Source organism: Oryctolagus cuniculus, chromosome 9 (genome assembly GCF_964237555.1).
Source record: "Oryctolagus cuniculus chromosome 9, mOryCun1.1, whole genome shotgun sequence".
Classification (NCBI taxonomy): domain Eukaryota; kingdom Metazoa; phylum Chordata; class Mammalia; order Lagomorpha; family Leporidae; genus Oryctolagus; species Oryctolagus cuniculus.
Genome location: NC_091440.1, coordinates 20,262,682 through 20,286,716, shown reverse-complemented (window position 1 = coordinate 20,286,716; position 24,035 = coordinate 20,262,682). Strand labels below are relative to the sequence as shown.

Sequence of the window (24,035 nt, the reverse complement as noted above, 5' to 3'; positions counted from 1 at the left end):
AATTACCTAGAAAAGCCAAACTGCAATACCGGAGAAGGGGGCAGCATTGTGGCACCTCATGTTAAGCCACCACTTGTGAAGCTGATGTCCATATCAGGAATGCCTGTTTGAGTCCTACTGCTCTGCTTCCTATCCAGCTGCCTGCTAATACACAGGAGAAAGTAGATCATGATGGCCCAAGTATTTGAAATCCTGCCCCCCCATTTGAGAGACCCTGATGAAGTTCTTGGCTCCTGCCTCCTGGCTTTGGCTTGGACCAGTCCTGGCTGTTATGGCCACTTGGAGAATAAACAAGCAGATGTGAAAACCTCTCTCTATGTGTGTGTCTGTCTCTCTTTCTCTCTCCACCACTCTACCTTTCAAATAAGTAAATAAATAAATATTTTTAAAACTCTGCAAAGTTTGGGGTATAGCCCCAGAGACTGGTAAATCTAGAATAGACTTCTAAAACTAATTGCAAGGACTCAGGGTCTGATTACAAAGTGAGAAGGAAATGAGTCCTCACAAGACTGTCCTCACTTCTGACACCAACTGCTACTTCTGGGAGGTCTGAAAAAGCATGTTTTGAAAATTCACAAGGATTTATCTCACAAAATCTATTATACTAATCATTGTGTTTTATTACAAGGAGACTATACAGATCCAAAGGGAGAAATACATAGAATAGAGTCTGGTAGGTTGCCAGACACGAAACTTCTGTTTTGCTCAGGACATGTTTCTCTGTAGCATCAATGTGTGACAATGTGCAGTGTGACCAGTCCAGAAACATCATGTAAGCTTTTAAGTCCACAGTTTGTTTTAGGATTTTTTACATAGGCAATTGGAAGATCACCCATATAGTTCAACTCAGCCTCCTACATGTCCCTCCCTGAAGGGTGAGCTGGTATTATATGGACCCAATATATGTCACTTCACCAGCATAAACTGGTGTGGCCCAAAAGGGTTCACCACACAAAACAAAGATTCTCATCATTCAGGAAATCCCAAGGCTTTAGAGGTTAGTGTTCAAGGATTGGAAGTCCAGACTTCTCTTAGTACAAGGTGGAATCCCTTACAAAGTGGTACATGTTTCCATTCAGTCTTTCCAGGTCCCAAACACAGGAGTGTTCTACCCTTTGAGGTGTCTGGTGTAACTGAACAAAAGAGAGTATAATTTCTTGCTCTGAATCCTCCTTAAAGTATTAATGTATTCAATTTCTCTCATTGCATAACTAATTATTCATTATTTTACATTCAGTTATTATTTATGCATCTTTCCATTTGTCATTTAACTTTACACAGTCTTCCACTTTGTGCTAGTCCAGGTTATAAGCTTAGGAAATGCCTCCTCCTCTTCCTGTTCCCATGAATACATGTGGAGGAAGATAGCTGGTTAGCTCCGTTGAGTATCAGGAGACATATTATAGTTTCATTACCTTCAACTCCAATTTACAATATGACATGAAGGTAGAAATAATACCATTTTCCCCTTAAGAATTCTAATTTTGATGTTTAAATGTAGAGCTACAGTTTCTTGCGTAGGGATCATCCCTGCTTCCTGCACTCATAATTGCAGCCCTGGTCCTGATACCACTGCATCAGATAGGGAAAAAAGTGGTAACTTTTGGTGAAGGGAAAAAAACCTAAGTTTGTAGTACCATCTACTTCTTCTACCTTGGTAACAACAGCATTATCATACCAACATAATTTCCCAACTCTGATTCCCCTGATATCCCAGAAAGGTAAATGAATCCATCCAGTAGGAACTTCCCTGGGTCACTCTCAAGTTAAATGTGAGTGCACACTCCTGAAGGCTCCTAAACCAACAATTTTTGATAAAAATCTAGACTAAAAAGGTTTCAACTGTCTCTTAGAATTTTCTATCAAACTCTTACTCATGGATTCACTCTCTCTGCTCACTGTTAGGTATTATAGGCTTGAAGCATTCTGAATGTGCAGACCATATTGATGTAGTATCTTCTATTCTGGTTCTTTTATAACACTGAACACTTGTATCTACTGCCACACATGTAAAAGCTAGTCCAGAGAAAATGTCTGTTTGTATCAAAACCCTTTGTAGTCTTCAGGGACTATTATCATCAATTTAATATATATACTATACTCTTTTCCCCAAGGAACCTGCCCTTTAGTCATCTCTCTCCTGTTGGCAAAAAGAATACTTATTTGTGATTTTGTACGTCAGTATAAGAGGAATATATCTGCTGAATCCATTCTCTGAATTGGTACAGCCCCTGAGTGTTCACTCTTGCCATGGACTAAGGTGGCAACCTCAAGTGAGGGCGTGAAAAGACCACTTTCTAGTTCCAGTCACCTTCTGATTACAGAAGGGCTTCCTCTGATGGCATAGACCTGTCCTGTTTTAATGTACCCACTTCAATTGCCAGAATGTTTTCTGTAGGGCCACAGGATCATCCATTGACTAGGCTGGTTTTCCAATGCCATTCTGCCTGACCGTATACGGAAGCCATTGACCATGAGTGAGTAAAAAAACAAAATAAAACAAAAGAAACAAACAAACAAATGTATGGGAAAACAACATGAAGTTTGTTATCTGAGATTATTTAATTTTACCTTCTTCAGGATGGAGGCCTTCTGAAACAAGGTCTTCCATAAACCAACCAGATCTGTTCTCCAGAAACATCTTAAATATATGGCTATTATAAGGTTAAAAATTAAAAGGACAGAAAAAGAACATGTTAAAACTAAATAGAATTATTATAACCATTTTATGAGCTAAAGTAGATTTTACAGTAAAGAAAGAAATAAAGAGGGTTATTTCAAAAGATGAAAGCCAATCCACCAAAATGATATGGCATTTCTGAATTTACATGCAAAATATTGTCACAGATTAAATAATAGACAAATTCACAGTCTGAGTGGGAAACTTTCACATAACTCTTTTAATACCTAAAAGAAAAAGCAGATAAAAGCCAGTAAAAGTATGAAGAATTAACAACATAATTTACAGTTCTTATATAATGGACTTGAGAATTCTGCATCCAATAATAAAAACATTAAGCTCAACAATGATGGGAAGCACATTCTTTTCAAGTGCACATAGGATATTTACCAAATTGTCAATAGGCTGGGTCACAAAAAAAGAGGCTCAGCATATAGTCTCTGAACTCAGTGGAAACCAACCAAAAATCAAAAAGAAAATCAAGGCCAGCGCCACAGCTCACTAGGCTAATCCTCCCCCTGCGGCGCCAGCACACCGGGTTCTAGTCCTGGTTGGGGTGCCGGATTCTGTCCCGGTTGCTCCTCTTCCAGTCCAGCCCTCTGCTGTGGCCCGGGAGTGCAGTGGAGGATGGCCCAAGTACTTGGGCCCTGCACCCCATGGGAGACCAGGATAAGTACCTGGCTCCTGGCTTCGGATCGGTGCAGCTCCGGCTCCATTTGGGGAGTGAACCAGCGGAAGGAAGACCTTTCTCTCTGTCTCTCTCTCTCACTGTCTAACTCTGCCTGTAAAAAAAAAAGAAAGAAAAAAGAATATCAAGCTAAAATCATATAATTAGAAACAAAGTAATGTTAGTGGCTACACTAAGATACTGAAATTAATAAACCACTGAAACTTCAATATATATATTTTATTATGAAGTCATTCCTCTTTCCTGTTTCATATAATATGTATACAAATTTCAGCTAAACTAAATATAACAAAGAGGAGATAATGTTACTTAATTCCTTAAATTTGAAGGCTTTGACTTTTTTTTTTTTTTTTTTGACAGGCAGAGTGGACAGTGAGAGAGAGAGACAGAGAGAAAGGTCTTCCTTTGCCGCTGGTTCACCCTCCAATGGCCGCCGCGGCCGGCGCGCTGCAGCCGGCGCACCGCGCTGATCCGATGGCAGGAGCCAGGAGCCAGGTGCTTTTCCTGGTCTCCCTTGGGGTGCAGGGCCCAAGCACCTGGGCCATCCTCCACTGCACTCCCTGGCCACAGCAGAGGGCTGGCCTGGAAGAGGGGCAACCGGGACAGAATCCGGCGCCCCGACCGGGACTAGAACCCGGTGTGCCGGCGCCGCTAGGCGGAGGATTAGCCTAGTGAGCCGCGGCGCCGGCCGAAGGCTTTGACTTTTAAAAAAAGTTTTGAACAACACAAAGACATAGCCACTCATAGTAAGACCTTAATTCAAATGTTGTATGTATACAAAACAAAGATGTTCATAATAAAATATGAGAAATTGAGACCTGGAAGGAATTATGGAGCTGCTTTATAAGTGGAAAGATGTGTCTGCTGGTTAAAAGAATAGGGTGGGGCCAGCGCTCTGGCTCACTTGGTTAATCCTCCACCTGCGGCTCCGGCATTCCATTTGGGCACCAGTTCTAGTCCCGGTTGCTCCTCTTCCAGTCCAGCTCTCTGCTGTGGCCCAGGAAGGCAGTGGAGGATGGTCCAAGCACTTGGGCCCTGCCCCGCATGGGAGACCAGGAGGAAGCACCTGGCTCCTGGCTTCAGATCGTCGTAGCTCTGGCCGTGGTGGCCATTTGGGAGCTGAACCAATGCAGGGAAGACCTTTCCCTCTGTCTCTCCCTCTCACTGTCTGTAATTCTACCTCTCAAATTAAAGAAAAAAAATAGGGTGGTCATTTAAATAATTAGGAATAACTTCAGGCTTTGTCTTTCTTGCATGACACTAGGTGCAAAGTTTAAAGATGCTGAGCTTCAGTCTTTTGCATCCAATGGTTTTAATAAATCTGTTGCCTACTGACTGAAAAAGAATATAAGGAATTGAAACAAATGTTTGCAGAAAGTCTAACGACTACTGAGAATAACTTTGCCCCTGAATCTGTGATTGTTTAATATCACTTAATATTCCCAATGACCTTTTCACACAGTAGGCATATATATAATATTTTTAAGGATATTGACTGAACTGTAAAAATTTATACCTAGTTATCATCTCACATAAACAAAATTATATCTGTATCCTCATCTACCATATGCAAGTGGTTAACATGTTCTCAATACTGTAGTGATGAGAACATATTTAATTTTTTCAGTACCATAAATATTTGAAGTTATGATATAATAAATCATGGAAATTGCTAAGCTTTGTTCCTTTTCTCATAGTGCATTCTGATTTCCTACTGCATAACTCAAAATGTTTCAAGTTCTTCAATGTGCATTTTTAAAATTGCCTTAGGGAAATTTTGATGATTCTTCATTGAGATTTGTTTTCAGGTTTCATCTTTACTTCTTATTATGAAAAAAGTTGATCCTTCCATGTAAGTAAAATTTGATTGAAAGAAATTATGGTTAGATGTCTTTTAATCTATAGTTGTTCTCTTCAGGCAAATCAATGAGGCTCTTTAGCTTCTAATAATCATTTGTAACAATGGCCATAAATTTTTTGAATATGTAGGCCATAATGTATAGAGTTATTATAGATTATTTATGATATTTAAGATACAAAATCTGTTAGCATAATATACAGTCAGCCTTCAAGTTTAGAAGTTCCACATCTATTGAAGAATGAAGATATTTCCTGATCTTCTAAACATAAAGAAGGTATTATTCGAGATTAGTATTATGAAGAAATTAAGAACTAGATCAGTGAAATGGCTAATCTAAGATTGAGCAGTCACTTAATAGTTGAACTATTATCCAAACATGTCACCACAATCTATATTTAGTGAAAATAACTTATAATTCTTCTTTAGTACTACTTATATTGCTATTTACCTGTTTAAGTAAGTGTAAAATATGACTATACAGTTGGCTCTCTGTATATGAGAGTTTCACATCCTTGAATGAAAATATTTGTAAAGAAGGTGCATCTGTATTTTATACAGACTTTTTTCATGTTATTATTCCCTAAAGAGTACAGAACTATCAGAACTATAACAACTATTTACATAGCTTTTGCAGTGCATTGGGTATTATAGGGAATCTAAAGATAATTTAAAGCATATAGGAAGACATAAATATGTTATATGGGACAAAAATGCCATTCTATATAAAGAACTTGAGCATCTGTGGATTTTTGTATCTGTGGGGGATCCTGCAACCATTCCCCCTGAGGATACCAAGGGATGACCACATATGATATAATAAAGCATATTCTGTGTTGTGGATCCATAGTCTTAAATATAACACAAACGTTAGGAGCAGCTGAGGTTCTGAGTCATATTAGAAATACATTTGAATTATTCCCCTGACTATAGTGTGTGTGATTTCTCAAGTGGGTAAAATGAGCACAATGTTATGTGTGTATGGCTTTGAGAAGAGGGCATTAACATAAAAAAATCAGGCAGACATTCACACTTAACCAAGTCTTTCCTGTAGATTCCAGTGCATTCTAGTTGGTGATACTGGTTTTTTTGTTGTTGTTTTGTTTGTTTTTTAAGGCACTGGCTCCATCACTCCACCATTAGCCAAACTGTATATGGCCACTCTTTTAGCATCATTATTGTATTTTCTATGGGTCATTCCAGAGTAGTTTTGTGTTCCTTGGATAAGTTGTAGGCCCTCAGATACGTAAAAAATTGATGAATAAAATAGATGATACTGGAAAGGCATTTAAAAGTAGCTGATTCTTGGCATGAAATGTAAGAAAGCAGTTGAAGGAAAACATATCTATTCAATTCTTGATCAGAAGAGCTCTTCAAAGGGGGAGAAATCAATGGAGACTGCATATGTTTCCTAACATCCGGTTTCATTAAAAAGGGTTATTTGGTGGTCATTTCCAACCCAGAATTCATCAGCTTGCTCTTCCTCTTTTTTGACACCTTCCCATGACGTGAGTCGGGAGAAAATGTGATCCTGCCCTCAGTTCTAATGGTGGCTCCTGAAATCCAAGTCAACTATTGTTCTCCATGCATTTTACCAGGAACTGGTAGAACAGCAGAGCCTTTGCCAATCCATTTGTGACTTTTCCCAGAAAAGCAATCATGGATAAGGCAGTGCTTCTCCAAGTATGGTCCAATAACTCAGCATCCCCTAGGGACTTATAAGAAAAGGAAGTTATTAGGCTCCTGTTGAGACCTACTGGACCAGGAACTAGAGGAGGGAACCTCAGCAATCCATGTTTCAAGAAACCCTTCAGTTCAGGTGATGTACACTATAGTTTGAGAGCTAAGGGTGAAGAGAGGAGCTCCTGATTGACCCAAGGAAGGGGCTTTTATCTCATAGATGTGAGAAAGGTTTCTTTTCCCTACTGATTTAAATCAGGAACTAAATTACCCCCAACTGCTGCTGGTTGCCTTTTTGGTAGTGTCAGAGAAATTAGCTCAGTGAGTACAAGGAACTGAATGTTTGTGTCCTTCATCCCCAAATCATATGCTGAAGCCTGATCTCCAATGTGTTGGTATTGGGAGTTGGAGGCCTTATAAGCTGATTTGGTCACAGGGAGGCGCTTTCATGAATGCTGTTCTTATTAGGAAATCCCAGAGAGCTTCCTTAGCCCTTCCTCTTGTGGGAACACAGCAAGAAGATGGCAATCTGTGAATCAGGAAATGAACTCCCCCAGATACCACATCTGCCAGAACCTTGATCTTGGACTTCTCAGCTTGGAGGCTGTGTGGCACGGAGAGCACCTGAGGACTTTCAATCAAATAAGAATGATGCAGTTCCTTATTCTTCAAAACCATTCAGCTCAAGTTTTCTGTTACTGCAGCAGAAATACTCTTCTTGCGTGGACGTAGGAATACTTCAGATCAAGAAATAGCCACTGCCTTAGCATTGATAATGTCTTGTAGGACCTCCAGCAACCCTAATGCCTCCTCCCTTAGCCCCTTGCTCTGGTCTAAAGACTTCACCTGGCATAGAAGGGGACCTCAGTATCTTCTGTTATGGCCAGTGTCCACTCTAATTGTGTGGCCTTTTCACTTGCCCCATTGTGAAATATTTCACAGATCATTCCTGTACTGTTACCCCTAGACACTGTCACCAAGATCACTAGGCAATGTATGTAATGAATCAATGGTGGATAGGATGTTAGTGAGTTTTTGTTCAATGATAGCTGAACCAACATAAAAGGGAATAATATTGAAAATAATTTGGTAAAATCCACAATTCTTTTCTCCTCTGCACCAGTCCAAAGGAGAGGGAAATATTTTTCTCTGAACTCAAAGCTCAGCTTTCTTTGACAAATGACCAAATAGTTATGCTGATGATCACCTTGAATAATAGACTTGTCCCTTAGTTAACTGATGTTCCTTACACTTGCTAAATATAATTGTACATTTTCAATATGTTTTCCTTTGTATCGAACATATATATGACAAACTTCTCATCGTCCTGGTGCTTACAAATCAGTTTTTTTAATGGAAAACTTGGGAAGACAGATTTTATTTCAGATAATAATTTTCAGTGAATAGAAGGACAGTTCAGATATAGGAGAAAAAAATAATGCCTTGGAACAGAAAGGTTTTATGTCTGCTATCTATGGAACACTTACCTCTGAGAATTTGTCAGAAAATGAGGCCTTCTGTTGCTTGTCAACAATCATTATTCAGTAATTTTTTTGAGGAATTCAAAACTTCTGCCTTTGTCTCTGAAATGACAGTAATCTGGCAGAGACAGTATGTAAACTAACATTTAGAAATAAGAGGGTGTTATAACCCCTCCCATCAAAAAGTTAACAATCTGTGACATTCTAAAATCATAAAAAAACACGCCATGTTGGCTATCTCAATAACAATTATAAAGAGTTCATTTAGCATCTTGAGAATAAAAGCTGTGCTCCTGAATGGTTCGGGTCGCCTGAATTCTACTTGATAGCATTCATCTGCTGTAGTCTTGCTTTCATTTGACAGATCCAAGTCAGAAGGTAAAACTAGCAGATGCAAGTGCTTTATAAAGAAAAAAAAAAGCTGTGAGATTCTAATATAGAGAGAACTTTCTAATCCACCATTGTTGGGGCTTTCCTTAACAGACATAAAACTTTCACTTCCATTATGGAATACATTTTGTTGATACATATGATTGTAATCTGCTGTTTATCCTCTTCTTTATAGAAGCCTAGGATGGGTTCTATATGGCTAGGATCAAGGATAAAAAAACATACACGATTAGAGCAGTGTAACTTTAGTCCCAAACTCTATATTGAGTCTTCCCAGCTGTTTTCTATCATGGCAGCACCTTCCACACTGATGTGAAAATTAGGGGCCGCTGGAGCGTAAATCCTTTCTCTACTGCCTTACTTTCAGTTTAGAGCTTATTCCCTATTTCTGTTTTTCAGTTTTGGTAGTTTGTTATAAATGACTCTGAAGTCAAAAAGAACATGAGACTCATCCATATTTTTGCATAGTGCCATAGGAAACCAGGGTCACTGAATTCACTCCTCTTTAATAGTATCACTGAAGCATCCATTTGAGAGCCTTTTTCTGTTAAAACGCCAATTTCACCCTTCTGAACTCGGCCTCTGAGACCTGATAACTCACCTTGGCTTAGGTCTGTAATTTTCTGTTAACTCTTTCAATCCTTCAGGCATGGTTTACCAAGATGTTGCTTCAATCTGTTGCTGACTGTCATCCTGAAGAAAATGTCCCTCAGCACTGCAGATCCATGTGCTTCTAAGAGAGAGCAAAACTGGGAGATTCTTATTCCTATGCTATCTTTGTTTTACAGCTGTCCCAGGACAGGCAGAATAATGACTTTCCAAAAATGCTTTCCTCTCAGTTTCCCCAACCTGGTGAATTAGTTAGTTTATACTGCAGAGGGGATTCGAGATTGCAGATGGAATTAATATTGCCAGTCAGCTGCCTTTGAGATGAGAGGAGCCTAGATTATCCAGGTGGGTCCAATGTTGCAGCAAAGGGCCCTATAAAGGAGAAGAGGGAGGAAGATGGAAGTAACCAGAGAGTGAGAAAGGCTGGACTGGTTGTTGCTGGCTTTGACTTTGGAGAAAAGGGGCTTTTAGACAAGGAGTGCAGAAGTGGCTAAACGCTGAAAGATGCACGGAGAAGCTTCTCCAGGGCTTTCGGAAGGGAAGATGCTCCCCTTGCATCTCCAGGTCACTCCACACCTGAGTCCTGCTTCAGTCCTCTGACCTCTGGAACTGACAAGAAACTCATAAGCTTCTACTTTTTAAGCCGTAAAAGAGGAATTGAGTATTAAAATATCGTTTTAGCAGATATGATTATATCCGTGTGAAAAACTGGAAGGTGGGAGTCCACAGATAAAATAAGAAAACTTCTTGTGAAGGAGCTATGTGCCTTAAAACAAGTTGGTGTTTATCTTCAGGAGTTTTTTTGTTTTGTTTTGTTTTGTTTTTCTATCTGTTTGGAATATTTTCCATCTCTTCATACAGCATGAGCAACTTTATTTCCATTAAAAATGTTTGCAACACTTTTAATTAATTTGAGAGGATGTAATTGCTGGAACAATTCAGTGGAATAATTAAAGCAATCTTAATCCATCAGCATTTGCTCTTTGGCAAAGGAACCAGGGAGAAAGTACAATAATTTGTATAGTTTTTCTTTTGTAAATTTGGGTTCCTGTCAATCTGAAATGCAAGGAGGGATTGTAAATCAGCAATGATAAGGCTGTGTGTCTCACTGAAGCTTCACTCTCGCACATGGGCTCCGTAGGGGAAACAGACTCGTAGAAGGGATACTGGGAATTGTCTGGCGACTTCACTGAAAGTGGGCTCGACTTTTGCTCTTCTGTTGTTAACCCAGGGCCTAAATACAGTTTCAGCTGTCAGGGACAGCAGGGAGCTTTCCTGAAAATTCCGTGTAAGGGAGAATGGTGGCACTTCTCGCGACATCTCTTGCTTGCTCAGTGTACTGCTTGTGCTGGACCCAGGTCAGCTGAAACAGCAGCAGACTCGGGTCATACTTCCTTGGTTTGGGCTTTGGTGTGAGGATTTATAAAGCAGTGTATGGTGAGGGGGTCTGTCCTCAGAGAAGACTAACTGCAGGTGTAGAATTCCTTATGCAAATAGGCTTTAAACCTGCAGGCAGTGTTTGTTTTGGATTTTTTTTTTTTATATTTTGGAATGTTTGTTCATAATGAGATGTCTTGGGGATGAGATCTAACTCAACACAAAATTCATACAGCCTGAAGGTAATTTTATATATTTTTGGTGTGCCTGCATTTTGATGGCAATCCCTCACAGAGGGTCAGGTGTGGAATTTTCTAGTTGTAGTATTATGTTGGCACACAAAAGCCCTCAGATTTTGGCTCATTTTAGGTTTCAAATCTTTAAACTTCAAATTAGGGCTGCTCAACCTGTAATGCTAAGCACAAATTTAGTAAGCAGTGTTTAAAGGGAAATGGAGTCAAGGAAATTTCCCAGGGAATCTTCATTAATGAGATGCAAACAATGGGCCTGGCCCTTCTCCCAGACCAAAGTCATTCAACCTAGGTCACTACAATGATCCTTCACTCAAACTGGAAGCCTGTTTCTCCTTCCCATTATCTCACACAAAACATTGCTATGGACATAAGATTAATTATATTATCATGATACTGGAAGAAACAACAAATTAAGACAATGATAGCTAATATTTATACAGCAACTATTCTGTCATGCTTTGGGTACTATTATTACAGCTATCCTATAAGCAGTAGTAAGATTTAGAAATGCCAACTACTTTGTGAGCAGTCACACAGCTGGTATGTGGAGTGGCTGATCCAGAGCCTGTGGGCTTTACCCCAATATATATACTTCTCCTAAAGATGGGGCTGGCTGGCTGATTGCTTCAGATCACCCATGTCTGTTCCCCTTTATGCTTCAAGAGTACTTTCAAGAGTACTTTCTCAAACTGTCAGTTCCACCTGTTCTATCACCTGGATTCAACTCCCAAAGTTTACTTTGTATAACCAATTTTTTAAAGACTTATTTGTTTGAAAGATAAAGCCACAGAGAGAGGTAAAGACACACAGAGAGGTCTTTTATCCCCTGTCATTCCCCAAGTAGCTGCAAGGCCAGAGCTGAGCCAATCCAAAGTCAGGAACCAGGAGCTTCTTCTGGGTCTCCCACGTGGGTGCCAGGGCCGAGGGACTTGGTCCATCTTCCACTGCTTTCTCAGGCACATTAACAGGGAGCTGGAAGTGGAACATCCAGGACTCAAAGAAGCACTCATATGGGATGTCTGTGCTGCAGGCTGGGCTTTAACCTGCTGTTCCTACAGCACCGGCTCCATGTAACCAAACTTTAAGGAGGCCCCTCAGACTTTTTCTAGGTCCATCTGTGCACTTCCTTGTTAAAAAAAAAAAAAAAAAAAAAAAAAAAAAAAAACAAAACGCACACAGAATCCTGGTAAGTCAATTTGTCTTAAAAAAAAAAAAAAAAGCCCTGAACCCACCCTAAATACCTTCTTATCTGATCAACCTAATATAATTTCCTCTTAAAATTAATTTTTGTAGATATTCATGTTATTTGAAAGCAGAGAGACAGACCTGACATCTGTTCGTTCACTCCCCAAATGAACCTAAGAGCTAGGTTGGGCCGGGCCTAAGCTAGGAGCCAGGAACTCAATGAGGATCTCCCACGTGGTGGGCAGAAACCCAAGTACCTGCTTTCTCCCAGGATCTGCATTAGCACGAAGCTATAATTAGCCATAATCCTTCTTAGCCCTGATGCATTTTTCTTAGTAAGTTTCTATCCACTGATAACAGCTCCCCATCCTTAGCTATAAATTCCCACTTAACCACAATGTTAGGCTTCAACGCACATTGATCTCTCACTGCAAAATCCTGTTTCAGTGGCTCCTATATCTATCTGCTCTCCATAAAGCCTCCTTGTTGTGCTTTATCAACACTTACTGAGTTTTTCCTGGACATTCAGAATAGTAAGTTCTTACTAATCTGTTCCTTTAGCTCAAAATAGGCTATACACTATCCTGCATAGCTTTTTGCACTCAGCATGCAGAGAACTCATGCAGTCACTCTCCCCCATAACCAAATACATTGTAATAATAAATACGACAGCATATAAAACACATAGAATGTCTTATTTTATCATCCCTCTCCCCATCCCCACCAATTCCTTGAGACTGGTACCATTCTTACCCTCATTTTTAGCAAATAGAATCTGAGGTATCTGGAGATTAAACATTTCAAATTGCAAACAAGTGGGTTCCTTTTAAATGGATTTTATAAAGTGGGAATGAATTCTCTATAAGATTAGTCTCCTTGTGCTACTATTTCTCTTTTTTTCTTTTTTTTTTTTTTTTTTTGACAGGCAGAATGGCCAGTGAGAGAGAGAGACAGAGAGAAAGGTCTTCCTTTTGCCATTAGTTCACCCTCCAATGGCCGCCGCGGCCGGCGCATCGCGCTGATCCGAAGGCAGGAGCCATGTGCTTCTCCTGGTCTCCCATGGGGTGCAGGGCCCAAGCACTTGGGCCATCCTCCACTGCACTCCCAGGCCATAGCAGAGAGCTGGCCTGGAAGAGGAGCAACTGGGACAGAATCCGGCACTCCGACCGGGACTAGAACCCTGTGTGCCAGCGCTGCAAGGCGGAGGATTAACCTATTGAGCCACGGCGCCGGCCGCTACTATTTCTCTTCATATCCATCTAGATTCTGTTCATTTTTTTTTTAATTTATTTTTTTGACAGGCAGAGTTAGACAGCAAGAGAGAGACAGAGAGAAAGGTCTTCCTTCTGTTGGTTCACTCCCCTAATGGTCACCATGGCCAGCGCTGTGCGGATCCAAAGCCAGGAGCCGGGTGCTTTCTCCTGGTCTCCCATGCTGGTGCAGAGACCTAAGCACCGGGGCCATCCTCTGCCACCTTCCCGGGCCACAGCAGAGAGCTGGACTGGAAGAGGAACAACCGGGACAGAATCTGGCGCCTCGACCAGAACTAGAACCTAGGGTGCTGGCATTGCAGTCAGAGGATTAGCCAAGTGAGCCACGGTGCTGGCCTCTGTTCATATTTTCAATATGGTCAAGTGATGTTTCATTGAATATTTCTAGAAGTTTCCATAACTTTATAATATTTAATAGTTTATTTTCCTTTTCACTTTATGATGAGGTTTTTAAAGCCAGAAATGCACCAATATGCCCCAGGGAGTTTCCACATCATTTACCCAGGTCATCCCCTTTGCTTCCTCACCAGTTCAGTGTTGAATATGTTTTATGTTCATCACCATAAAGGATTGTAAAATCCTGGTTGGCCACACTGAAAAAAGTTTCATGCTGTATAAGAACTCACATTTCCATAATAAAAATTAGCAAACATTTTTCCAATGCAGTTGGCTGCCATTGTAGACCAAGCCCTATCCTGGGCGATTGATTCACACAAAACAGCTGAAACCACTTCATCTACAAGTTAATGGATAAAACTAGCATGTAGAAGGCAATCCTTAGACAAATCTCCCAAGAACACTAAAAAGATTTGTTGATTTTGTTTGTGTTCAGGATTAGGGGCTTGGGGCAGAACCTAGAAATAGAAATTAACTCTAACCTTACAAACATAGAAGTCTGCAGTAAAATTATGTGATCCTCCGGCTCCCTGTAAAGGAAGTTCACTCATAGTAAATTTAAGGTCTTTTCATTTCCATGACTCTTACTCATCCCAACATTCCAGTGAGAAATGGCTTATTTCTTCCAGTGTGTGTTCTTCACTGTGTTGATCTGGGATTTGGCTCTCACCCTCAGAGCCATCCTCAATAAAGAGGTTGCTACATTTTGTCCCTCCCCTACTGTGCCATTTTTCTAGATCAGAGGCACAATCCTTCTCTTTCAAGAGTTTCTGTCTGCTCTCCTCCTCCACATCGCTCCCCCACCGGTTTCACCTCCTGATTTTAAAATAACTAGCCTTAAAATACTTTTACAGGAGATGGCTGATCAGAGGCTCTTGTCTTCGCCCAAGAAGGAATTTAGACATGAGACAGAAGTGATAAGTGGAGTAGCAAACTTTAATGAAGACAAACACACCTGATAGACCAAGCAGACATCTTGGAAGAGCTGAGCACCCAATCTGCACTCAGACTAACGATGAAGGTAGTACACCTTACAGACTGGGCAACTCAGTAAAAGACAGTCTGTATTCAGGATGGAGTTTTCATGGCTGTGGGTATGGGCCCTCCATTTCTCTTCCTCTGTCCCACTTCTAGGATACTGCTGGAGGGAGGGATTTCTGGTGGTGGAATCCCTGAAATTCCCCCCAGGACTTTACCAGCACAGTGTTATTGGACCTAAGAGCCCCCTTGATGGCAGGCATCCTGACATAGTAGGTAAAGCCACTGCAATGATGGCATCCTGAAGTAGGCAGGCATATAGGCTAAAAGTGATTAGATTTGTGAGCTGGAAGACTACACCTTTGCCATGCCCCTGTGTGACCTTACACCCTACTGGATACCCCCACCATGCCCCCATGTGACATCAGGCTCTACCTGACCATACCTGAGTGCCCACCTGCCCACAAGCCACTCCCCTGTGGAAAATATATAAAAGGCAGGGAATGTTGCAAGAGGTACTCTCTGCCTCTGCTTTGCTGCCAGTGATAAGCAATGGATAGCGGCTCAAGGCACTTGCTGCACGTGGCTTTTGGCCTGCTCACTGCTTGGTATGGACGTTACCCTAGTTTCCAGACTTTCCCCTCTCTGCAACCTGAACTAAAACCTTCACTTTCCTAGATACCTCTCGCACTAAATAAAAGCTTAAAACGTACCATGCTGCCTCGTTTATCTGTGCCGGTATTTAGAATTCTTCTAAATATTAGGCAAGAACCCTCTTGGGCTTAGTAAGGGGGTTTATTAGTAAGCATATGGTGAAATCATATGGCACTCCAAATTCCAATAGGACATGTGGCATCCCAGATAGCACTTCTTGGGAATATTAAGGGCCACATTTTTGTATAAATTTTAGGGGGTCATGTCTGATTTCAATCCCATACAGGCACTGTTTAGAGTCCAAGCTGATCCACTACCCATCCAGTTTCCTGCTGATGCACCTGGGAAAGCAACAGAAGGTGGCTCACGTGCTTGTGCCCCTGTACCCGTGTGGGAGAGTCAGATGAAGCTCCTGGCTTTGGCCCAGCCCAGACATTGTGGCCATTTTGGAGAGTAAATCAGCAGATGGAAGATCTCTCTCCCTGCCTCTCCCTCTCTCTCTCACTGAAACTGACTTTCAAATAAAAAAAATCTTAAAGCCCTCTTGGAGAAAAGCTAGGGAAATTCCCCTAAGCTGCCCCCAAGACAGGGCTGGAACCCACCTAATAAGCTTATACTTTTGATGTGTACTTGTTGACTGGCTTTCAAGGCTTGCTTCTACATTTTTCCTCCTCCTACTCCATAAAAATGCCCACTTTATTCCAAAATTTCTATTTCATTCAGCCCTCTCTTATACACGTAAGCTAATGGGTATCTGAAATCATTGTTTCTGGGTTTTCCCATTATTTGCATTTGTACTGCCTTTGTTGTGGGGGAAGAGGTTTAATTTTTATACCAGGTCTTGCCTTATACCTAGGGATACTTACTAAGTACAGGAAACGTATCAGGTGCACAAAGTGAAAGTTTTATGTAAAAGGTGAGAAAGTGACTACACATATACATACATGTACCCTCCACCCATCCCCAGAGATACCCATTATGGGTGGGCAGTGGGACCAGGAGGATAAGGGGGTGGGAGAGGTAGAACAGAACATCCCAGCACCTCCTCCAGTCGTGGTCTCTGGAGGAAGAGAGCACCTCCCAGAACCTCCTTTTTATGAAGTGGTATGGGTTGCCTCTACAGACATGGCCGGTTCCTGGGACCTCCATAAAATTCCACATGGAATATTATGTACATACTTACTTGGCACCTTTCCCCCAGGTCCTGGGTGAAACAGGGGCTTCCTGGTAAAGGAGGCATTTTTTTTTAGTAAACCATTTATTTCTGTAAACTGTTGAGTGCAGAGATGATCTTCACAACCCCAATACCGTCCAGGTTTCTTCCTCAGAATGAGCTGAGCAAGGGAAAAAAGGAAAGGGCTGCAGAACACGTGCTCCTGAGGAACCACACCTCTCTCTCCTTTCTTTAAAAACAAAGCAAAGCCATCCTTTGGAATTTGGGGTACAGACCCCGGATTAAAACTCCAGATTTTCTGTTCACTGTAGGGGCCTGGGCTGCCATTGCACAGACAGCAAGTAGGGCTGGCCTCTCTGTGTGCACACGTCCAACCTTCCAGTAAGCATGGAACCGGCTCCCAGTTCCACTGGGATTCCCACATCTGACTTGAAGCCTCTCTTCCCAGTGGCCTGGAGCTCAAGGGGACATTTTGATTGACAAGTAGGAGGATAGAATTACACATGGAGTGGGGGCTGGTATCTTGCTGGTACCTTCAGCTCCCCTACCCTAGCCCCTATCCCTTCCTACATTAGACTGGGTATTAGATCTCTTACCATATTCCCAGGTGCATACTTTGTACCTTCTCTCTCCATATCAATGTGCTATAGTCATAACAATTTTTAATTAGCATTTACATTTCTATGATTACACAAATTAACAATTTGATAGTATTTTTCTATTAATTCATTTTAATTCATTTGATAAATATTTACTAGGCACTTCCACTTTTTTTATATAACCATGCATGTAAGTACTAGAGAACTAACAGTGAAAAAGTTAAGAAAAAAAAAACCATACTTATGGGGCTTATGCTTTTTTTTATGAGTCAAGTGCTTAAGGAAAAATAATCTGAAACAACCTTGTATTTTATTTTTCATACTTAACAAATCTCTGACATCAGCAAGTATGGAGTCTGTTCAGAACTCGGTATCTTCTGTAGATTTGGGGTAAAATCTATTAAGTTAAAATCAGGAGTGAAAATAACTTTGAGCAGGACAAGGACTACAAATCACAATTTTCAGTTTATTAGAGAAGACTAGCTTAGAGATCATGCTTTTAAGTAGGATGGTTAGAAAAGGATATTTTTTCTATGTTATTCATTTCTTTTCCAGGATTTCTGTCTTAAGATTAATTTTAAAGGAGGATTATTCAATTCACATATTGCTTGTTTTCCACTTAATTCCTTTTTGGTAGAACGAACTTTGGGTTTCTATCATTTGTCTTAATGACTTTTCTTTGTCTGGTAACACATGTATTTATATTTTAAAATGGGACCCTAAAAACCCAGTGTTCTTGGTTCATATTCTGGCATTTCTGGCCGAGGAGTTGTACACCCCAGATCAGAGCCTTTGTGGTTCAGTTTGTTTGCATGGACAATGCCCAGCCTCCTGCACTAATGGTGCAGGGTGCTCTCTGGTTAATGACTGAGGGAGGCAAGAGACAAAATGGAGATTTAAGTTCTGCCAGTCTGTCTCAGAGGACTTGTTAGTCAAAAATCACTGCTCTTGAGCTAAGCAGTATGTACATCATGGAGAAATACTTAATTTTATGACTGCCCTAAGGTGGAATACCACCTTATATTTCTCAGAACTATTCTATATCACAGACTGGGTTTGTTTGTGTTTTTTTTTTTTTTTTCCTGAGAATGTGCTGTACTTTCTTACAACTTTTAATCATTTTTGTCTATGTGGGATAAGGTATTGATCCTAAGAGGTATCACTATAAAGATGAATAAAGCAAGATCTCTCCTTTTCAGAAATCAGTGTTGTCAGACGCTAGCTGGGCCTTTGATGGATTCCCTAATGTAGACTTAATGGAATTGTAGAGGCGGGATTCAGAGATTTATCAGATTATCCTATGTTTCACATTTTAGCCACTTTCCCTCCCTGAGATCCTACACTCTCATGTTGTTCCCATTAGAGTAGACATTTGACATGACTCTTCAGGCCAATTTCACACCTCATGTTCTATAGTATCATGTTGTACACATGAGACCCAGAATTAAACCTATTCTCATTGTTGTATAGCATATACTAACAGTATCCATATATTATTCCTACTCCTTTCAGTAAAACACAATGAAACTTGCCTTCCATTATAAACTGTTGCCACTACAGTCCAGCTCACAGACTTCCCACCCATGTCTTGATAGACTGAAGAACACTTACAGTCCTGTTAATGAGAAATAGTTCCTTAAGTTCCCTAGAGAAAGTGACATGTGCATTTAAATTATAATTCTGAACACCATAATGAGCTTTTCACTGTCTTGTTAGCATTAGTTTAAATAGTGGTTAAATGGAAGCATTTTATGAATTGAATGCTATTTGAGTGTTGGGTATAAACAAGTGGGATTCTTGACCTTTAGCTGGTAGGAATTTTATCTCCTTTTGTTTTCCCAAAACCAATCTGTGCAGTGAAGCAGCACTATCTTTGTGTGATGGCAAACTGGTTATCTTCCTGTGGTATCACCAATCAATTCTATAATCTCTATACATGAGAGGTGAGCTCAGGATGCCAGACCATCATCATCACTGAGCTCACTGGCTTAGTATAGGAAGATGGGAAGCAGTGATAACACTAGATAACTAATTATAAATGATGCCTTAAATTTCTTTTTTTACAATTGAGTGATTGTGCTATTTATTTGAAGCATTTGATGTTGATTAAATACAGAGATGCTCATAAACTGAAACTTGATAGAAATAATTAGAGAAGAAGTTTAATTACAGTAAATTAAGAGAAGAAAACACTGTGAAGCAGAAACAACAGATGCTTAAGGATGAAAATGCTAATTCAACACTACTAGAAACATTAAAGGGAAATTTGGAAGGAATCTGGTTTACACCGACAAAACAGTTTCTTCCAGTACTTTCATTTCTTTAATGACAACTTTCAGATTTGTCAGGAATGTTTAATTTATCAGCCTTTATTTTTGGTATTTTTCCATAGTTATTCCCTGTTCTCTTACTACAGAGAACATTTTCCAACTTAAGAATTTTTAACTGTTCCCTGATTCTTGTGGAATTTCAAATATCAATAGTATTGATAGCTAATACTTTGAATCTAGTACTCAAATGTTATATGCTTGGCATATTTATTAAAAAATTAGCATTTTCAACAAAAACACAACTTGGTACCAGTGTGTACTAGGTACTGGGATGTAGAATATATTTTCATATTTCATACACAAACTTGTTTTGGGCTTATTTGAAAATATGGGATATTATTTGTAGATTCTTAGGATTGTAATTCTGAATATATATTTTCTTCAACCCACATTTTCTCCTCGTTCTAGAAAGATAACTTATAGGAAATTTGACAATTAGTATCCATTGCTGAAGCTAAAGAGATGTCAATTTTAAGATGAAGGTTAATAACACAAATGAGAGTTTATGCTTGACCTCAAAACAATTCTTTTTTTAGAAAAGTTGGATTTAGTAAACTGAACTACTTCTGATATTCAACACATGGAAATAATCATGTTAGTTACACCCTTGTAATATTGTAATTTTAGACAAATTTATTCCCACCCTGTTATGGTTTATAAAGTAAACTTCTTATATCAGGCGTCAACCTTTCATTTATAGTTGTGTTTTTCTAATAGCAACAATAAAAGAACTTCATGCTTAAAATCTTCAGCAGCCTCCTATCAGCAGAACAATTTGTAACTAGCAATTTAGGGAAATAAATTCTGTATTTCTTTTATAGTTTACCTCACTCACCGTTTGTTTGTAAAAGACAGCAGTTCTATGGTCTGAGGTGTCATTTATTCAGTCACAATGATAGAAAACATATTTTAAGTTATAAGCATAAATAAAAAGATGAAACATCATTGATGTCTTTTTTCCTCACAATGCTTAGATACTTTACTCCATAGAATTATGACCCTAGATGGTGGTAAAAACTGGATTCAAAGGATAAGTTTGTGGGAAACTAGCTTTGTTATACCACACATGTGGTATACAAAAGATCCACATATTGTAGGACAAGAAACAGCAAAAACAATAAGACCTTCGTTAGTAAACAAACATAAAAGGCATTTCGGCTTCAGCTTGGCCTTACTGCTAAGAAGCATTTTGTATGAAACTTACAGTTGAATTCTTATTCCAAGAGTATGAAAAGAAATAAACCAGTGAAGTCAAATGTCTTAGTAAAGCAATTTATGACATACTGGAAAAAGCACCCAGTACACAAACATATACATGTCTGAATTTTGTAAATCTGAACCTTTTTTACATTAAAAATTGTTTTCATATCTGAAGCAAAACAAATGCATAAATGAAAGGCTATGATAACTTAGTTACTATTTAAAGAAAACCCTAAATCTTATATGGAAATTTTGTGCATTATAAAAGAAAAACTAATGAAACAATTCCTTTGCGGAGGCTGGCATTGTGCCATAGTGTATAAAGTCACCGACATACCATATGTGCACTGGTTTGAGTTCCGGCTGCTCTACATCCAATTCAGCTCCCTGCTAATGTGCCTGGGAAATCAGCCGAAGATGACCCAAGTGCTTGGGCCCTGCATCCACTTGGGAGATCCAGAAGAGGGTCCTGGCTCCTGACTTTGGTCTAGCCCAGGCCTGGCTGCTGCTGCCATTTGGGGAGTAAGTCCAAAGATAGAAGATCTCTATCTCTCTCTAACTGTACCTTTCAAATAATTTCACATAAGTAAATCTTAAACAAAACTTTACATAATATACTGGTCATGCGATCATAATTTTATCTATGTTATTGTTGAATCAAGACTTCTCTATTCCATTTTCTCCATAGAACTCTGGAGATTAATAAACTTTTATGTAATTCTCTTTTGACAGAGAAACTTTGTCAGTTTTTCCAAGAGGTATCATGCTAGATTCATAGGACTAATGCTTCCAGAAATGCTGGGCCCTCTGTCAATGAGACTTTTCCCAAACTGTGTTGTGGTCACTAATTGTGCAGAAGAGAATTGACACAGCAGGACTGACCTTTCCTTCCTTAGAAAGGGCTGCTTGCAAGGTTGGCCTTTAACTGGATCCTGATAACTTGAATTTCAAGAGGGTTCCCACCATTCCCAAAAATAAGTATCTCCTTCACCTTGAACTCTTGTGCAAACAATTGGATTTGTGTTAAATACTTCTTTTTGTCCTGGAAATCTGGACTTGGGGTGTGTATAGGTGACGGATCCACAGTAAAAATCTTGGTCTCACAGGCTGAGACAGGAGTCCTCGCAGTTAGTATTTCGCTTATGTTGCAGCAAGTGCACTGGTGGGAGTGTTAAGCATATCCTCATGGCTCTCCCGGCAGAGGAATCTTAGGAGTTTATGCCTGGTATCTTACAGACTTCACTGCATGCCCTTTCCTACTGATTTGCCTGTTTATCTTTTTGTTTGTAATAAATCATCTCCTTGGGTGCAACTTTATGCTGAGCCCTATGAACCTGACAACAAATCGCCAAATCTTGAGGTAGTCTTGGGGAACCTGACTCTAGTATTCAGAGGCACCTGTCTGGTCAGTTTCACTCTCAAGTTCTACACTTTCACTGACATTGTTGCCTAGCCCCAGACCACCTCTCATCTTCTAATTATATGGGGGGGTCCTGGACAACACCCTTCCCCACGAGGGTCCCTGACATTCTCAATCTTTTATTCCTGGAAATGGCTTTCGAGTCCTCTCATTTTTACTGTCTCTATAATTTTGTTTGGTTTGGCAGGAATCAATCTACATTATATCTGTGTGTGCACATTGCCTCTCTCTTACTTCATTTTAAGTTATTTGAATGTAGAGAATTTTTTGTCATTCTACCAATAGCTGCCTATGCTCTGCACAAATCAATACCACATTAAGTGATTTTGATAAGAGAATGTCATTAAAGTATGTGTTGCTTCATCACTGCCATCTGATCTCTGGAACTATATAAAAATCGGATTTAGAATATCAGAGGAAGTCTTAAAACTATAGCAGTTGTTAAATTTTAAACAGTTTTAGTGTTCTGTAAATGATTAGTGTAACCTAATAACTTTGATTAATTGACCTGAGTAAAATACATGAACTTTTGCCATGTGTTTTCTGGATATATATAAAAGGGAATAAAAAATTACTCCAGAAAATTGAATTATGACTTCAAATGTATATGGATGTGTGTACATGTATCTTAATATGAACTATTAAATTAGTTTATTTTTCTTCAGGAATTATTCTATCCTCAGTCTTAAATTCTTCCCCCAAAAATGGCCTCATAAACTGTCCCAAAGGCTCAGTTTCATGGTTCCCCACTGTTGTTTTTTTTTCTTTTTGTTATTGCTAAAATTCTTTTAAAACTTGACTGGTAACTATGAGACCTTAGTAAAAAGTTAGATTTCATTGGATACAATTTCAAAGCTGGAGAAAAATTGAAAATCATCATGGCATTTTTAAAATTGTTTATTTTTCATCTACTTGAAAGTGACAGAGGAAAGGGGAGAGAGAATTTTCCATTGACTGGTTTATGATCCCAAATGCCTGCAATAGCCAGACACAGGCCAGGCCAAAGCCAGGATCCCAGAACTCCATTTGTATCTCCCACGTGGGTGACAGATGCCCCAGCCCTTGAACCATCATCCACCACCTCCCAAGATGCACATGGAGGAGGCTGGATTGGAAACAGAATCCTCATACTGGATCCAGCACAGTGATAAGGGAGTGGGAGTTCCACGTGGTGGGTTAACCCCCTGACCATAATACCATTGCATTTTAAGCCCATTCTAATTTAAACTTTGACATAAAATAACCATCTAGTGAGTATATTAGAGAAGAGAGATTAAGTGTTCCGGAGTTAGCCACTCTATGTTAGAAAATTTCAGATACCATCCTTTCTATGTTTACTTGCTTGATTAAATATAAATTTACAACCTTGGAATCATTATGAATATTGGACAAATGCAATTTTATCACTCTCCTTCCTAAAATGACAGCAAGATGTTGACAAGTGTGAGCTGCAAAATGCAAAGGAAGCCAGCCAACACCAAAATTCATGGAGAAAGAGTGAAAGCATTCTTAAGTTAAAGAATGGAAAAAGGGTGTCCTCTCTCACTACTTCCATTCAGTATTGTGCTGAAATCTCTGGCTAGAACAATTAGGCAAGAAAGCAAAAAGCAGAAGCCCTACAGATTGGAAAGAAGTAAAGCTATCTCTTTTCACAGATGACATGATCTTGTATACATAAATTTAAGAAATCTTCCAATAAAACTATTGGGACTAACAAAGCAATGGAAGCAAAGATAGAGCTACAAGAGTTTGAGTGGTGATGGTATCACAACTATACATAGATGGAGGTCATAGGAAGGCCCTGAACTTAT

General features: G+C 39.7%; 1 protein-coding gene across 17 annotated transcripts in view; it reads left to right on the top strand.

The window, feature by feature from the left end:
- GPC5 (glypican 5) overlaps window positions 1-24,035 on the top strand; it is a 1,599,230-nt gene that overhangs the window by 913,918 nt on the left and 661,277 nt on the right. Inside the window, exons 8-9 of one of the 17 annotated variants that reach the window (XM_051850554.2) lie at window positions 5,177-5,220; window positions 14,724-24,035. The exon at window positions 14,724-24,035 is cut by the window's right edge and continues 26,538 nt beyond it. The exons of 14 other annotated variants lie outside the window; for them this stretch is intronic. In XM_051850554.2, coding sequence (XP_051706514.1) covers window positions 5,177-5,211 — 35 coding nt within the window. In that variant the 3' untranslated portion in view covers window positions 5,212-5,220; window positions 14,724-24,035. Of the gene's footprint in view, window positions 1-5,176; window positions 5,221-7,374; window positions 12,188-14,723 lie in introns of those variants that run through there. 2 more of the 17 variants (XM_017343551.3, XM_051850557.2) reach the window with 2 other exon arrangements.